We start from the raw sequence: 18599 nt of genomic DNA on the forward strand, positions 1-18599 counted from the left end.
GAAAGTGCCTGCAACGCTTTCCTTTTAATGTAGATAAAGTAAAATCACAGGGTTAGGAGAAGGGGGAAAATTATTTGCCATCAAACCATCAATACTTCAATGTCATTGTTATCTCAAAGACAGAAATGGAAGATTATTTTGTAAACATATTTCTTATGAAGATAAGTTTCTAATGAGTGATAGCAGTTTGTGATGAGATTTAATCTTACAGTCCTTTTGCAAAATGCATGCGATGCTATGGGATTAAACAAAGTAGGATATTTTATCTACAAAAGACAAGGGTTCTCTCCCAAGGAGGACATTTCACCAGGTATACTTGGTCTCACCAAACTTTAGGAACCAGCCTGTGCTTTTAGAAATATACATAAGAAAATAATTTTTTATGAAATAGTTAAGGGTGAAAATGTCTTTTACTGTAGACCAAAAAAACAAACAAATAAACAAACAAACAAACAAAAAACACAAACCCCTGCTACTCTCACATTAAAAAAATAAAGAAGAAAAGACAGTAAACCGAGGAACAGTTCAGGAACGCAGCTGATTTTCCACTTCCAAAAACGTCAAGAGGCATTTCAGTGTGACATACAGCCAGCCTTTTGAAAATGGCATATGGTGGAGTTTGTAAAGATACTGAATGAAAGGTGAGGACGAATTTAAACACTTTAAGTTTGCAGCCTAAAAGTTTTTAGACAGTAGCACTCCTTCTTAGCGCAGAATGCCCGCTGTGTAGGATGGTTTTGCTTCAAGTACACTAAGAATTGCAGGATTATGCAGTAAAGATGGCAACTCTTTGACTTCTCTTGAACTTCCACCTGCAAATTGATAGCTGGATCAACTGAACATGGATGGAAGCTGCGTCTATGATTTCTTTAGCTTCTTGGATTCTGTGGTGACAGAAGTAGGATGTTTAGCTGGTCTTGTCCTTTTGGAAACCCAGGAAGGTCATGTGAAGGCTGTGGGTTTAGCAAGAGCAGTGTTTATATTGTTTTAGCAGTTCCATGCTTTCCATGCCTATGGTAGAAATGTTCACCATTTCTACTTCAAAGAATTTCCTCCGAATCCCTCACCCTTATTCAACATAAACGTGGAGCTGTCGAGGAGCATGAGACGCTTTGTAGTGCTGTATTATCTGCATACTTGATGGCTCTTGTCTTCATCTTTGCTTTTATAATACTCTATCTTTTAGAATTAAATCTACTCTATATTCTGTGGTTTTGTTGCTTTCCCTTACTTTGGCATGCTATGACAGGGGCGAAGAGTTAGCTTCACTAATTCAAACGAGACAACAAAGCCAAGAAGAAATAATTGAATAAACTGGTGGGTGATGGCTATCTCCTTTATTCTCAAGGACTTAGAACAACACTTGTACTTATCCTGTTATTAGGGGGAAAACCTCTTTGCAGGCCCTTTCAGGCTGGTCAGGGGTACAGAATAAAGGTGAGGAGCTGGTGACAACGGGGATAGCCGTGAGCTTTTCTGGACACACAAAAGTGTGGGTCCACAGTTAGAAAAGAAGCAAGAGAGGAACACGTGTGTGGGAGACCTAAATTAAGAAAAACTGAATTAAGGAAAACCTTCTTAATCTCTGGAGAAATATAAATCAAACAAAACTAAACTGCTGCTTAACCTAATAAATGCTCTGAGGAATGCATTTCAAAATTTCCTCAGTTCATTTTTTCAAAAATCATGGGCAATAAGTATTTCTTCTGCTTTGCTCTTAGATGATTCAACTTCCCAGTTGAGTAGGGGATCGCAGTGAGGTGTTACATTACCAAAAAGGGGGAACGTATGGATTGCCAGGGGGCCTGTACGGACTGACATTCGCTGTTATTGATATCACAAATAAACTTGTGTGTGAGCAAGATAGGAGAAGAACCCATTTCATTTTGTCCCATGCATCAGTAGATTGGACTTACGATACTTTACGTACTGGAAGGAAAAATTGTGAGAGTGGTAGTGTGGTTAACCTGGAATGGAGCAAGTTTCGGTAATGGTCTGAAAAGCAGGGAGACTCTGAAGAGTTCCTTTAAACTGGAAACGTACAGCTGCGGCCTGGCCTGGAAAGCAAAGAAATGGAGGCATCCAAAGGAGAGTGATTGGCTTCAAGAAGATTTACTGGTTGTGGGGTACAATTTTTTATTACTTTGGAAAACAAATGCCCCTCTTTTTGGGAAGTCTGTAGTAATGAAGTCTGAGACAGTAGACTGGCGGATTCTGTGCCACACAGTCCAGAAGAATATGGGATTCGTTTGTAAAGGCTTTTTAAAACAGGTCAATTGCACAGGAATCAAAGGCAGGAAAAAAAAAATAGGGTCCCTCCCCAGGTCTTTTCTTCCTCCTGCCCCCACTGGTTTGGTTTTCATTTTTATTTTTAAATATTTTATTTATTTATTTATTTTAAATTCTGTGCTATTAAAACATCTATGCTATTAATACTAATGTGTGGGAAGCCAGTATTCAATAATTCTCTCTCTCTTCACTTTTGGTGCATAGCATTTTTATGTGTTCCACAAGTTGATAATTTGCATGGCTCATCGCAAGAAAAATACTTAAAGGTAATAAAAATAAAAAGAAACCGCATTCTTGATCTTCATAAAAAATATCCCAAGAAGTAAAAAAGTGGAACAAATCTGTAAAGTATATACACAGACAGGCTCCTCTGTGTGTTTTTTTTTTTCCTCAAGCACCAGCTGTTTTTTGCATATGAGCATAAGGGACATATTTGCAGATTCAGTTTATGGGAGCTTTGTTTATGCACTGGGTGAGGATTAACAGTTAATTTTAATTAATGTGGCAAAACCAAGTTCAAAGAAGATGGAAAATTTGTAAATCTCAGTGGACCACTACTTCTGGCTGTGTTTGTAGATGCAAGACAAGGTGCTGTATGGAATTTTCCACATCAACATTTTTACAAAGTTTCACACACTGTAATCATTTCTCCATCACTATTTCACGAGGAACCCCCTGATTTAGCAGTTCTTTAATTCCACCCCTATGCCCCCCAATTTTTAGTGTGCCTTTACAACGTATCTGTAAAACAGACAGCTACCACCGTTGTCATTTCAAGTGACTGCTCATCAAGAAGGAAATCCATGATAAGGCAGGCAACCAACCCCCAAGGCCTGTTTTTCTGAGCTGCTCCCACCTGTGCAAAGCTGATTGCATTGATACAAAAAGAACAGCACGCACATTTTGATGGAAACAAGTAAATAAATAGCAGGCAACTTGGATTTCTCCAAAATAAATCATGTCAAAACAATCCAAGTCTCCTCTTTGACAGAGTAATGAGCCTTGTGGAGACATGAAGCAGTGAATGTCATATATCTTGACTCTAGCCAGGCTTTTGGCATTGTCAGTGTTCTTACAGTGAAGCTGGGGAAACAAAGCCTCCAAACTGGTTGAAGGACTGCTCAGAAAACTGTTAGAATAGTTTTCTGACAAAATGAAAGGCGTGAATGAGTTTTTTACCGTGACCAGTCTGAAGTTTAATAAATCTGCTCTGTGGGTTCAATGTAACTTAATCGAAAATTCAGGATGAATGTTAGCAATTTTTTTTCTAATGGGAAGGACTGTCAAGCACTGGGATAACTGCACTTTTCACTGTTGATTCTTGGATACAGTTTCCCAAGCACAAGTTTGACACTTTTTTGGGGGGACAAGAGGACAAATTTAATGACAGGATCAGGTCCCTTTTTGGGCTGATGCTACGTAACTGCAAGATTTTATGCCTTACTTCAAGGTAAAAGGCAAATTACTCATTTGCAATCAGGAATCATTATACCAAACTGCAACCCAAATTAGTGGTGGTACATTTTACTGTTCCTTTTCACTTGGCTTTCCTGTTCTTTTCCAGATTCAACAGAAAGCCAAGAAATGGTGGTAGCAGTTGTTCTAAAGCGTGTGGCCACATGTGTCCAGGTGTGGAGCAGCTGGTGTAGCTGCTGGGGCCACACATCAGCCCCTCCGCATGGGATGCTTCTTCTGCATCCCTACAGAGACCTGCATGATCTGTTAGGAATCTGAACGTGGCATGAGCTGCTGGGAAAAGGGAGAAGAGCATGGGATGGGGGGTGGGAAGATTGGTGTGATTTTACAGTTTGGTTCCTGGCTGTGGAATACAAAATGGGCTTTTGATCTGTTCATGGGAACAGCGTGAGAGTAGCGCCCAGTGGCTGCCCTGAAGGCAGGGAATGCGCAGCCACAGCGCCTGGAGACTCAGCCCAGTGCCGTCCTTCTGAGGAATTCTTTCTCCACCGTGTAGAAGTAGCAACCCGTATTGAGCCAAGTAACTAATAGTAAGCTGAGCTAATTAGTTTAATGAGCTAATACAAAGTAGCTACATCAGAGAGTCTCTCTTTGATGCTAATTCCCTCGTGTGCGGAGTCCTTTTATGTCCCGGGCTACTGTTTAAACCACTGGACCAATTTGCCAGCCTCTGTTAATTTAAATCTGTTATTAATGAAAGAGAAAGCATGTGGATCTGGTTGCAATAGAAGAATATTTGTTTTATTTCATCCTGTCAGAGCTTTTCCCTCAAGGTTTGTCTCACTGAGAGGCGCTACCAGGGAAGGAAGTAGCTAGTGTGAAGTTCTTTGGGAGCTTGTCACTCAGCTGCCGTAAACAGCGACCTCAGGCACCGCGTGGTTTTAAGGCTTTCTGCTAAAAGCATTGACGTGATGTTCTGAGCGAAAGTCCCCAAGATACAGCTCCTGGCTTCCAGCCTGTCCCAGCACTTTCAGAGCAGGAACCCTTTGACTTGCTTGTCTGTCTCCTACCTTTTTTTAGCCTGTATGTTCAGTTTACTCCTCTATATTTTAAAGTAATTCCTATGTATTATGGAGCGCACCTCCTCTACCCCACTCCTACCACTAGCATTACAGTATTTTTCAACTATCCTTTTTTCCTTTCCTCTTCTCCTTGCTGAATATAGACTTTTCTGCTTAAGCTCAGTCTTACCTTTTATACCGAGACAAATTCCTGTTACTGTGATCCATAAATCTTTTATGTGGTCCCACGTCTGCATATTAGATTCTTTGATAATGTAAGTACACAGCTGATGTCTCCTTTAAGAATGGTTCTGTGACTTTTTGATATAAGCTGTAGAAAGAGCACCTGTGAGCCCATTGTTAGTCAGACAAGAGCCCTTGAAGTATTACTTTCTATTATTCAGCATTTAAAAAGTTTAATAAGCTGCATTTTACCAAATATCACTATCTTTTTCAGAGGATTTTTGAGAGACGGTCTTAACCATTTTTTTCCCAAACCCCAGATAATGTGAGAAGAAAATGAGAGCCAGCACCCAGGCCTGAGGGGACCTGCCCCGTCGTGCCTCAGCCTGTTCATGGTCCTACTGGTGGGCTCCTCACCCGCAGCTGGCGGCTGGGGTTTCCGTGGCTCTTGGTCAGGAGGCGCAGAGCGGTCAGCATCAGCTACCCCAGGGGAGATGTGCAGTACCAGGGGGAATTCTTGGAGGCTCATCAGCTGCCTTGGTCCATCTTCTGCCATATAAAGCGGTAAAACTAAGTAAAGTCTGGCACTTCGCTGAAAACAGTATCAGTAACATAAAATCTTTAGCTAAATTAAGCTTTATTAATTGATTGATCGATTTTCCGATGCGGCGGAGGAAATGTAATTAAAACGTGGACAGAACACAAACTACTATTCAACTACGAAAGGCTACTCGCGAAGGATGTACTTCAGTTGTGAGCGAGCGAACACGCAGCGCATCCTGCTGCTGCATGGGAACCCATAGGCAAGACGGTGGAAGTTGAGTACGTCTAAAATTGGTTTTAAGGTCTTTCAACATGACTAATAACTTATTGTAAGTTGAGTATACGCGCATATTGACCGCTTTTTTGCTGCCTACCAGTGACATTCTTGTATTTCAGTCCTACGGAGATGTTGGACAAGGCCAGATTGCCCAACACCATGGCACGCGATTAACCGTGTCTGATAATGTGGGGAATTGTGGCGTGAACTGTTCAGGATAGGAACACGGCGTGCCTGGAGGTTTTGTGGTGAACACAACGGGGCCTCACATCCACCTGAGACTTTCCTGTGAGGTGACAGAGCGCTGGGCCAGGCTGCCCAGGGAGGTTGTGGAGCCTCCTCCTCTGGAGACATCCAAAGCCCGCCTGGCCGCCATCCCGCGCACTGCGCTCGGGGTGCTTGGTGGGTTGGACGGGGCGATCTCCAGAGCTCCTTCCCGCCCGGCCACGAGGCGACTCCGTGCCAGGTAAGGGCTCTGTGTGACTTCGAGGCTCGCTGTCGCGCAGCCCGGCGCCGAGCTCCCCGCGGCCGGGCAGGGGCAGGGGCAGGGGCAGGGGCAGGGGGGGGCCCAGGGCACGGCTCGCCCCGCACGCGCTCGGTGCCGCCGGGCGCGACGCGCCGCTCCAGGGGAGGCCGCAGGGCGCGTGCCCGCGCGCCGTGCGCGCGCCCCGCGCCGTGCCCGCGCAGCGAGCCCGGCCGCGGGCCCCCCCCCCCGGGCGGGGGGCGGGTGCGCGCTGTCCCGGCCGGCGCTGATCTCGCGCCGCCATTGGCCGCTGTCTGCGCTGACGTCACGATCATGCTGAGAATGGCTGATCGGGGCCGCTGATTTCATTGTGTGACGCCGGGACCCGCCCAGCCCCGGCCGCCTGCAGCCGCAGCCCCGCGCAGCACGGTGAGCCCGCCGAGGGGCCGGCGGCCGGGCGACGCCCGGGGGGGGCGGCGGGCAAAGGGCGGGGGCGGCCCGGGCCCCCCCGGGGGCTCTGCGGCCGGGCCGGGCCGGGCGGCGCGGGGCGGGCGGGCGGGAGGCGGCGCGGGGCCGGCGGGAGAGGGGGGGCCGCGGGGGGGGCGCCGCGCGGGCTGGCGCGCGCAGACCCGCCTCGGGCGCGCACGCGCACTGCGCCTCCCCCGGCGGGCCCGCACCCGCCGCGCCGCCGGGAGGGGGCCGCGCGCGCATGCTCCGCGCCGCCGCGTGAGAGGGGGGGGAAAAGCCGCGGCAGGCGGAGGGAGGGCGGCTGCGCGTGCGCCGTGCGGCTCCGGGGCGGGCTGGGCGCATGCGCAGAGAGCGCGTTCTTCCCCCGCCGCCGGGTTGCGTTGCCCCGGATCCGCGGGCAGCGGCCCCGGGCCGGGCCTGGGGGGGAGGGGGGGGCGCGGGCTGTGGGGGCGGCTCGGAGCCGCGGGGGGCCTCGGCTCCCGGAGCTGCGCCCGGGCTGGGTTGTACTGAGCGCTTCGGAGCCTCCGCACGTACAAAAATACCACACGTGTGAATTAAAGAGCGCTGTGCCGCTCAGCCCAACTCAGCTCGCTAGCGTGGCGGTGGGTGTTGGGGGTTTTCCCCCTTCCTCTGGCGTGTGGTGAAGGAGCGCTGCGCTTTGGGGCACGCGCTGCTGACGAAGCACCGAGACGGGTTTGGAGTCGGATGCTTCTGCGCGCTGAGTGCGCGTGGGCATCGGCTCCACGACGCCCGGTGAGCGCAACCAGCGCGGCGCACGGAGCCCTTCCCGCCCGTGTCACGGCTGCGCCAGCGGCGCTCGGCACCCGCGCCCCGTGGAGGGTGGTTGGAGCAAGCACTTGAAGGATGGAGGTGTCCTACACCGAGTGTGTTGTCGTGGAGTAAAACCGTCTTCGAGAGTTCCCTGGGTTCGGTACGGTTGCCTAAGTTAGTGCTGCAAGGGCCTTTCGTGCTCTTGTTCTGTCTTACTAGAAATAATCCACCCAAGTCTACCCAAATAATAATTGAGTACTCAAATAATAATCCATGAGGTCTACTCAAAAAGCCCTATGCCTTACAAAGTTTTTACTAAGTGGCAACCAGAAGTAGTGCAACATCCTCCAAACTGGAGTCTTGAAGCAACTGATGTCCCCAGGGTAAAAGTGACTCCTTTTCTGATAAGGGCCTTACAAATGCTGGTGTACGCGGTTGATTTAAAACGTAGCTAATGCAGCTGAAGCCCAAAGTCTCATCTGCATGCGTGAAGTTGGATGGGATGCATAAACCTGCAGAGCAGATGGCATAGGTCATGATGTTACCAAGTTTCTGAGAGCTAATTTGTCCCTAACGAAGGGCTGAGTTTTATAAGCAGAACTCTAATACCAGATTGCAAATGCTGTACTTAGTGGATAAGGAAGCAGTTGTGCTGGAAGTCATGGAGACTTAAAGTAGCTTTGTGGGACAGGCAGTGTATTGCTCTCACCCGTGGATCAGCGTGATCTGCCACGCGGTCAGGTAGTTGCAGCTGGTATGGCCTGCATGGGAAAGGACCAGTAACCTACAAGTGCAGGGTATTAAACATTGCTGCTGCGTGCTGGATGTCTGCTACCTTCACGCACACTGTGCGATTGTGTGTGTGTGGGGGAGGTTCATTGTTGTGTTTTTGTTTTGTTTCTTAACTTTCTCCTTGGGACGTGCGAAAAAACTCAGTTTTTGCCGGACATGGGAAGTGAATGAACCGATTGCTAGTACAGGTCAGGTTTCTGAAGCTAGTTAATAGTGTCTCTACCGCGGTCTTGTTTTATTTATATATATAGTAGCTTCCTTATTATAGTTGCAGTTCTGTCTCGGGTTTGTATTGGCACTGAGTCTTGTTATTTTGTACCACTGGAGTTCTGTGGATGGAAAGGAGAAATGAAATGAGGAAAGTGCTGATTTTCTTACTGCGCCTGTTGAGGATGGGCAGACTGGAAGAGCAGTAGGCTTAGAGGCTTTTACAAGGTGACTTTTTTTTTTCCAAACAAATTCTTGTATGGTGCTGAGGTTAGAAAACAAAGCAACAACAACAAAACAAAACTGTTTGTTCCCTTTTATCACTGTGTTAATCCCTGACAGTTTTATAATGGTTTATAGTGTAAGAAAAATTTACAGTTATTTGTGGTGGCTCGTACTCTGAGTAAAAATCTTCTTAAGCGTAATTTCAACTCCAAGACTGATTTCTGTTACTGCTTGAAATGAGAAGGATATCCTGAAGTTTTTATTTCCCATCTTTCAAATGAATTGGTATTTTTAACGTAGCATCTTACAAAGACTTACCTTGTAAGTTTACTTGGCTCAGCAATCTTAACATTCCGAGACTTGTTGATGTCTATAATGCTACACATTGTAGACTCACTTCAGACCATAGACATATATTTATTTTTTTTCCTTCTGCTGCTGCTTCTCTTTTTACATTTACTTTTTTCCCCCAGACCTTTCAAGTAGTCATTGCAGAGCACTTTGCTTCGTTTTTTTTAATAAGGAATCATCAGTACAGGAATATTCCCTTTTTCTTACAGTTGTTCCTTCTCTTGTGATGCTCCTTGACACCAAGTTGTTTTCAGTAGTTTCTAAAAATACATCTCTGGCCTTCACCAGGTCTCCCTGGAGAGATTTTTAATTCTGGAAGCTGAATAAAGCAGCTAGAGCGGAAGAACTAGGCAGTTGTGGCAAACTGGGATTGTCATTACGTTAAGTACTTGTTTCATAAAGCAAATGCAAAGTTGCATGAAGCAAACTTCAGAAGCCAGCTTGGCTTTAATTCTCCCTTCTCCCCTTGTGCTCTCTTGCCACAGAAAGGGCAAAAAGATGGATACTTTGGGAAAAGTTGCTCAAATGCTGTCTACAGAAGTTCAGCCATGAGAATAACCTTGATCTCATCTGACGAGGAGCCAGCGTGACAGGCTGAAGTGTGTTAGGATCGTCCTTCCTGAGGCTTCTATTCAGCTGTCTTGGAGAAACTGAAGGGCATGGAGTTCCCATCTTGGTCCTTACCTCTCACAAGCCTTACATCCCCAGGGCCCGACTTCAGCACTTGGGCTATTTACATCTCCCTAACTGCCGCATATACAGAAGGGGTTCTTCTGGTGCTATTATATATATATATATATATATATATATATATATATATATATATATTTTTTTTTTTTTTTTCAATTAGTTTTCAGTTTAGAAGGGGAATGAGGATCAACATCTTCATCTTGATGGGTTCACCAAAGACTGAGGAGTGGGAGACAACCAGACTGGGAAGCTGAATGATGTTTGTTGGCTTAGGACATCTAGCAGTTGTGAAGGAAATACTCAGAGGAAACCTGTTTTTTCACTTGTCATAGGTTATTCTCAGCACTGTCGCTTAGACGTCAGCATACTTGCCAAAGCTGCCTTATTTTATTAGCAGAGCAGGTGGATGTCGAGTCTCCAAAAATACTGCTTTGTTACCCCTACCTTTTGCTGAAGGTTCATGCAATTTCAGTTCTGTAACAATCTCTCTTCAGTTTCAGTGTATTGCCCACCAGCTGGACACCTGTTTTTCCGAAAAGCTCCAATGTGTGTTTTCTAAACTTGGCAAGTCAAACATCAAAAATTAAATCCTGATAAGAACCCATGTGGATTTCTAACTCAGAGTCTGAGGTTCAGGATAGAGGTGAGAGATCTGAAGAAACTGCAGTGCTTTGTGGATACACGATTTGGGAAAAGGAGATTATTCTCTTTGAAGTTACTGAGATTCTCCTGAATGATACTGAGTTCATTGTGAAGGCATGTGAACTTCTGATTACCTTGATACTAGTGGGGCTGCGTTACTGCTTAGCGACGTCGGCACTTTGTAAGTTATCTCCAGTCTGTGCATATTTCCATTGGCAGCCGGGGATCTCCAGTGAGGAAGTGTAAGAATTAATATCCAGTTCTGAATAGCTATGGAAACTGATGCAAAATCAGTAATACTTCTCAAAAAAGCCTCAGTGTAATACTTTGATGAATATACCCTGTATGGTTTTAGTCTCCAAGTCACGTTTTCCCTTTGCGGATGCTCAGTGTACTCAGTGTAGATAAGTGGTAGGTCTGACACGTATGGGAATAAGCAAAACCTGCCTGTGAAGATGGGATGTGCAGGGGCAACACCTCGTGAATTAACATGATCATCACAGAATGGTTTGGGTTGGAAGGGACCTTGAAGCCCACCCAGTCCCCAGTGCCATGGGCAGGGACCCCTCCTGCCAGCCCAGGCTGCCCAAATCCCACCCAGCCTGGCCTTGGCCACTGCCAGGGTTGAGGCAGCCACAGCTCCTGGGCGGCCTGGGTCATGGCCTCACTGCTCACAGAGTGAAGAATTTCTTCCCATTATCTAGTCTAAACCTACCTTCTGCTTTATCAACTGCACCGCTCAGCTTGCTGTCTGTTTGATGCTTTGGGAGTATATATGGCTTTCTAATGGAGTTTCCAAACATTCAGTAATTGGGTTATTCAGCACAGGGTACTGTTCAAGATATCCTAAATAAGTGCTTAAGAGCTGCTGATGGCAAACTGATTTCCATCTAGACTTTACAGATAATGTGCTATCAGTGTGGTGGTGGTTTTTTTAAGGCTTGAAGAGAAGAAGTATTGCTAAATGCCCTGCATTCTTGTGTGAAGACAGCATGAAAGTTATTTTGTCCTATGCTATTGAGGTGGAGTACTCGAAAGTTTACTATTAGTCATAGTAGAAATAGTAGTAATAATCTTGTGATTTCTTATTCCTAGTTAGAAACTATGTAGGCAATCAAAACAAGCAAAGAAACAAAAAAGCCCAACAATTTACCATCTGAAATTAAGGTGATTCCTGATTTCCTTCCTCTTGTTCTTTGTAATTTGAGATCTTCACGAGAAGTTGCATTTCCTGCCCAGCTATGAACATCTTGCGAGGTTTGCTACGTCTGCAATCCAAACAGCAAAAACCACTGCAGCTTCTTGGGGAGACGGAGTGGGTTTCTTGGGCATCATCCCAGACATCAGTGGTGTATGTTGAGGTTATCTATCCCTTGTACACTCTAGAGCTTAACACCTGCTTGTTAGTGATGGTGTTATGCTGAACAACTATAGTTTAGGTGACGGTACTGTGGGGTGTAAGAGAAATGCTGCAGTGGAGCACCACGGAATTGGTCGGTTGGCTTTGGGTAGAATTTGAACCTCATTTTCTGTTGGGCAGGTACAGCTGCCAGCACAAGCCCACTATTCTGCTATTTAGCCCTACATTTTTGTTGCGCCTGATAACAGGCAGTTTTTAAAAACTTCCTTGAACAGGCTCCCTGTTCCCCAGTCACAGCACCAAGCCTGCTGGAGTTCGAGAAGCGTTTGGACACCGCGCTCAGACACATGGTGTGGGATTTGGGTGGTCCTGTGTGGAGCCAGGGGTTGGACTCAATGATCCTCGTGGGTCCCTTCCAACTCAGGATATGCAGTGAATTAATTGGCAGAACAGAATGAATAAGATTGTCTTACAGAGTAGGATAGCTAGTGAGGTTTTTTATCAGTTGGAACTGGAAATAAGAGTATTTTCTTGTCCTTTCTGTAGTTTCGGTAAATGTGTGTGGATGGGTTGGGCAGTGGGAGGCAGTACAGGGCTCTCTGTTGACCTCGGGTTCAGTATAAAATGCAAAAAGCATTAATAAATTATTGCGTGCTCCTTTGAAAGTTGAGCTTACATTCTGACAATAAAGTTATGACTCAGCTTCCATAACTCTGTATTGGTAGTGTCCTGCAATCTATTTATTTAAATCCATTCCTGATTGCCTCTGCACAGATACTCTGAGCTGTACTTGATCAGACTCGAAGGCAAAAGGAGCTAAGGAATCTTACCAATGTTTTAGTGGCAGGTGTAATGTCCAAGCAATTGAAAGGCACCACAAAAATGTGATGGTTAATAAACCAGGCTGTGACCTCTTCTCAGTGTAGGTAGGCGAAGTCTGTCATGCAGTGTGTATTTTGGATTATTATTGGATGACAGGCTTCATCTTCTGCATCAGGAAAGACAGAAGGTTCATAACTATTTCTGATGAGGTCATTCCTGGGTGCTGATCTCAGCTAAATAAAACAGGACCACTGGTACTGGGACAGAAACTGGATCTTGTCCTGTCATCTTCAGTGTTTTTTCTTGGAGGCCTGGCGAACTCAAGTGTCCATTACCATTAAATAGCATAATTATCTTAATAACATGAAAGGTGTTGGGTGTTTGCTCCTGCTTGTGACCCCTTAATGATTTTCTTTATTTGCTGTTAGATGTTCTGTGAAGATTATGTATGTTTCCCTTCTTCTCCTTTCCGTCTGAGATTTCCAAAAACAATAATTAAAACTTGGTAGCTACAAAGGGTTCCCCCCATAGCTTTATTTTCCTGCAAGGTGACAGTGTGGTTTCTTATTCTTTAGTTTGTTCTGCATTATTTTTATGTAAATACTGAAAGTATTAAAAGTAACTTGTGGCTGGTGCCATTTTCCTTTTCTGAAGCACTGAGTCAGATGCAGGCCGTTCCTGGACAGTGCCTTGATTTGTCTCAGCTGGCAGCTTTCTGTGTGAGACAAAATAAAGGCCTCATTTTGGAAATCTTGTGGTGATGGGGCTTTTCCTACCAGTTTTGGTAATACTAATTGGAGCTAGATAGCCAGTGGATTGTATGTTATTTGCCTGTGTAGAGCGTATAGCAAGTGCGAAACCCGACTTTGCTGGTATGGAGTCCCTTCTGTAGTAATTTGCTCGCACTTGGCAACATCCAGCTGTCTGCCTTTTGCAGTCCCGGGTGTGAATTTCACTCGTAAGGAGGCTGCGCCTGGCCTGACGCTTCCACCAGGCCGCAGCCGAGGAGGCTGCCTCAGCACCCGCGCCACGGAGCCTGGGGGGCTGTGGGCACGCTCCTGGGGCAGCTGCCCCGGGTGGCCCAGGCCCTGTGCGGCTGCAAAGGGTCTCTCATGGGGGAGACCCAGTGCTGGAGGCAAGACCCGAAAGCGCTGCCAGGTTCCCATGAGCTCTGGAGGGAGCGGGGGGGGGGGGGGTCTTGGTTCTGGCTGAGTGGGCTGGAAAACTCGGCACCGCTTTGGATAAAGCCATGGGGCAGAAACACTTCCTGAGGGCTGTGGTGCTGGGCTCCGTTCTGCATCCAGCACTGGTTTATACCACTGTAAAACAATCCTTAGGCATTCTTTTTAAAAAAATAAAAAGATATTGCTTTAGGGTACAGTTTCATGGTATCTTTCACCTTTCCAAATGCAGGCTGTGGTTCGTGTGGTCCCTCCTTTGTGTTAATGTTACTGCGTTAGCATTGCGGTGGGCTGGACTGAACCCCCAAAGCCTTTCTGTTTGCTTTTTTGTTTTTGTCTTTCGAGTTGGTCTTCAGTTCTGGTCCTTGATCTTTTCAACCTTGCAGCTGCAAAGTACGGGTGCTGACACAGCAGGAGGAGTGGGATTGACTGGCCGTAATGGAGTGTAGGATTTGCTGAAGTCAGAGACGGTGGAAACTACTCGTGCCAGACTGTAACCTTCATTTTATCTCAGATTGTCTCTTTTTTTTTTTTTTTGTAAGGGGAGGGGACGCAAATCTGCCAATATTGTTGGAACAGCTGGTGTTACTCTGTTTTGCCTAATGCCTTTTTTTTTCCTTTTTTCAAGTGAGAAACTTTTTTCTTTGTCTGAAACCAGAGGCTCTTGGGCTTAGCGATTCAATGTAATACTTGCTTATGAAAGGCTGTCAGTGTTGTTCCAAACATGTAGTTCACCTGCTCAACTTGAGTCCCTCACAAAGGAGTCACTAATGCTGACTGTACCAGTATTGTCTTTTTAGTTTTTTTGAAAGTAAGTAAAAGTATGGGTAAAGGATTCCTTAAAGATGTCAGCACTTAGCATTACCACAAGCATAAATAAGAGCCTGTGCATTCTACGAGCATTACAGTTTTTATTCCAACTTTCAGAGTATCTTCTTTTATTTTTAGATGAATCTGCGTTCTGTATTTACTGTAGAACAACAAAGGATATTACAGCGTTATTATGAAAATGGAATGACAAATCAAAGTAAAAATTGCTTTCAGCTCATATTACAGTGTGCACAAGAAACTAAGCTGGACTTCAGTGTAGTCAGGGTAAGTACTGAGGCCTTCCAAATTTGTATGTTAAAGTTGTACACGTTCATTTCTTTACATAAAATATCTTCAGAGGGCTGAAGTCTTTAACTTCATACATGTCTCTAAATCAGACTTCACGCTTGTATAATGTTCGCTTTTTTCCAGTGAGCCTTTTCATAGTCTGTTTGCTCTGAAATGTCATCACATGGTTGCTGTATTAAGCAGGAGCCTGGATTGCACAGGGAGTATTTGTTTTGTTTTTGTTTCTTTTTTATTTTGTTCTTTTTGTTTGTCTTTTGTTGGTGGTGTTGTGTTTGTATTTTGTTGTGGTTTTTTGTTTTGTTTTTTTTCAATTGAACTGCAAATAGAATTGCCCTATAGAAGCTTTGCGCAATGTCTTGTATCAAAGAAAGGTCATGTTATTAGGAAACTATTCTTAAGTTAAGCCAATTTCTGTAACCTAATGTATTTGGGAAAAAATGTGGAAGTCTTTCTTTTTAACACACTGCCACATTTGTATTCCATGTCACAATCATAAATATTATGCTCACGCGTGGTTATTTACAGGGAGTACATTCTTTTCTTAGAGAAGAAGAATGTCAATAGTGCTAACATGAGCTTTTCCAAAGTCTGTGAATTCAATGTGAAGGGAAAGAATAATCTCTTTATGAAACTCTAGACAATAAAATGGCTGTTGTCTTAGAGCAGAAATAGAAATCATGAAGCATTAACTGAAAAAATAACAGTGGGAGTGGAGCTAGGAGTTACTGTGACACTGGGCATAAAGGAGCAAGAAGTAAGACCAGTCTAGTTCTTAGGTATCTGCGTGTGGTATATTGAAAATGACAACTCCTCCTGCCCCTTAATTCTTGATTCCCCTCCCTCAAAAGGCTCTGGAAATACTAAACTTAACTTTCTCAGCTCAGCAAGTTCTGAAAGTCAGCCAGAAATTCAGACTCCCTGGGACAAACAGTTGTCACAGAAATCTGGATGCTGATGATGCAGTCGGGCCTATTTTTCTATTTTTATTCTGATTGAAGGACCTAGAGGAGGCAGCTAGTCTGCTCTGCTTGCAGTCCTCATTCATTATCCACCTTATTACTCTTCCCTTTTCTCTTTCCCTTACTGCAATAATGTGTCATAGCCTTTTTCTTTAGTTCTCTTCCTTTATCGTGCCCTTCTTTGCAAAACATACGCTCTTCCTGCTTGTGAAACGCAATGGAAACAGACTGAGTATTTGTCCTGCGCTTGTCTTACTTTTAATGATCTTACCTTTCTCTTTTTCATACCTCTCCTTTCTGCCTCTGAATTCCCACCCCTCTCTTTTTTTGTAGAACTGTTGGGCAGGGATTAGTAGTTTGTACAGTGTCTAACGAAGTGATGCATAGGTTGCAGCTGACACTTGTAGATAAGACTGTAATAGGAACGTGAATTACCTAAATGTGTGTTATAATTGAAATGTCATAACTCTACAGATAAATAATTTCCCAAAATGGGATTTCTATAACCTTATCCCATAGAACTACATCCAGTCTTTCTAATCTTTAGATGGATTGAAGAGTCTTATTTATGATTTGGTGTAAACATCTACAGATTTTTTTTTTTTACCACAATACATAAACTATGCCTATCCCTTTTAAAATTAGGAAATGTGGAAAAGTGAGTTCTGGGAAAATCACCTAACCCTCTTCAAATTTGATAGAGATGCATTTGAGCTATATAGGGTTTGAATAGTATGTTTTTGTTGATTAATATTAGCATACTTCTGCTCTTGGTTGCTTTTTGTGTTTGCAGTAAGTATAAGCAGTATGTCTCGTTGAAGTTCTCTGACGATTTTTCGTAGTTATCACCGAATGCTGAGGAGCATGTGTTATACCCTTTTGGGGAGTTACACCCACAGATCATTCAGGTGGGTGCTTTAGGTTATATGGTGTGAGCAAGAACCTGGGGACAGAGTCAGTAGAATGGGACTCTGAGCAGTGGCAAATCTGACTTGGGATGTCTTACGAAACTTTACTTCAGTCCCAAGTGAATAGTAGTACTAGTTAGTTATTTGCATTTCTTTATTTCATTGATTCCTTTTTAGGAAAGTTATGAGATAAACTTCAGGTTTTATTTTAATACGGTTGGAGAAGTTAGGGGTGGGAGACCTTTCTTCCCGGCCCAAAATTTGCAGTGTCTCTAGTTATAATTTCTATCTTGAAAGTTTACTGACTGAGAAGAAATAATGAAAAACAAATTTGATCATTTAAATTTGTTTTATGCAACAAAAGACAATAACTTGAGACCTGTGGCTGTAATTTTGTGTATTTAAACTTGGTTTTGTGAAGCTAAATTCTATCACTAGTAACTGAGGGTTTTTTTGCATACAATGAATCATGCCTCAGATTAGGCGCTTTGTAAAATTTGACAATGAAAATGAGTAGAATGGATTGGAGACTTCAAGATATTTCTGTATGACAGGAGTGCATATTTTGCGTTAGAAAATCTATTTACTTCCTTAGTAGGTGTCAGTATGTGAAGAAAGCTTGCCTTCTTTCATGCGATGAGATGGAAATCCAAGACAGGTACTTGGTGCAGTTGGTTCTTGTGGGGTGAGGTGGTTTATTGATTAAATCAACTGGTTTGGCTTGCTCAGTGTTGAGATCTTGTGTTGGTTTGGTTTTAGGTGTGCAGCAGATGATATCCATAGTGGTACAGAAAACTGTTTCACTATATTTATATATGCATGTCTGATTCTTTTCAGTAACCAACATAAGCTGATGCAAAAGCTTATTTTTAGTTCTTTGGTGCTTGTGTCTTGTTCCCATATGCTGTCACATTCAGTACAAACGTATTGTGGTGACAGAATTTAGCAAGTCTTGTCTCACGGATCCTGTAAGTTCCCAGGAGCAGTTAGGCAGTGCTTACACTTCCAGTGCTAGAGCTGATGCTTCCACCAGATTAATTCTCTTTATCTTGAAACACTGAAGCTAATATTTCCCCTTAAGTTCTTTTAGCTATATCTTAATTTATTACTTGCTGGACAGGCTTTCCTGTCTATTTAAAATAAACAGCAGTATATTTTGTCATGTGTATAACCCCCATAGCAGGGGGAAAAAAATACCTGCCTGAAAAAAGGAATACCGTCTTTTACACAAATCCGTATATTGTCATTGTCACTTTCAGAAATGTCCATAATAGGAAACTTCTGTTGGAATCCAACCCTGGTAGTCCTAATCTTGTCTCTCAAGAGCAGTTTTTGACATCAGATCTTGACTCATGTAGCTGGCAGAAGAGGAATTAGTCCATAGGTTTAAATACTTCACAAAATTGTTTTATAATTTTCTAACAGAAAGAAATGTTCCTGTTCTTGTTTTCTTCCTCTCATCTAAAATCAAGAATTAGCAGTTTCTGTTCAAGGCAGTATTGAAAGTTGAGTCTGTCAAGTTATTTGTTTGAGGAATCTTACATCTTTTAGAAATTTATCCATATATTTCAGCGATGGTTTGGGATCCCACGGTGCTAAATATAAAAACTAAAATTTGGGGGAACTAATCCAGGGGTGCCAATGAAATAAATCCTAAGGATAGCTTTGGGATAGGAAGCATGATACAGTCTATTAGGGTTTTTGAGAAACTAGGGATTTGGAATTGAGACTGGGATTCTCATGTGTATTACCGTGTGAATCCCAAGCATGAAAGACATGGATTTCCACCCTGCATTGTTCAGACTCTGCATAATCAGCAAATGACTTACACGCTTGTAAACTTAGGTCTCAACTTGAACACTTAACATTTCA

At 44.1% G+C, this 18599-nt stretch overlaps 1 protein-coding gene across 4 annotated transcripts in view; it reads left to right on the forward strand.

Moving 5' to 3' along the window:
* Positions 1–6548: 6548 nt before the first annotated feature.
* The window catches only part of HDX (highly divergent homeobox), a 44253-nt gene continuing 32202 nt past the window's right edge, over positions 6549–18599 (forward strand). The window contains exons 1-3 of one of the 4 annotated variants that reach the window (XM_050713494.1): positions 6560–6661; positions 14690–14836; positions 16662–16727. In XM_050713494.1, coding sequence (XP_050569451.1) covers positions 14690–14836; positions 16662–16727 — 213 coding nt within the window. In that variant the 5' untranslated portion in view covers positions 6560–6661. Of the gene's footprint in view, positions 6662–7266; positions 7632–14689; positions 14837–16661; positions 16728–18599 lie in introns of those variants that run through there. The other 3 variants (XM_035541889.2, XM_035541890.2, XM_050713495.1) reach the window with 3 other exon arrangements.

The sequence above is a fragment of the Cygnus atratus genome, chromosome 13 (genome assembly GCF_013377495.2).
Source record: "Cygnus atratus isolate AKBS03 ecotype Queensland, Australia chromosome 13, CAtr_DNAZoo_HiC_assembly, whole genome shotgun sequence".
Lineage (NCBI taxonomy): Eukaryota > Metazoa > Chordata > Aves > Anseriformes > Anatidae > Cygnus > Cygnus atratus.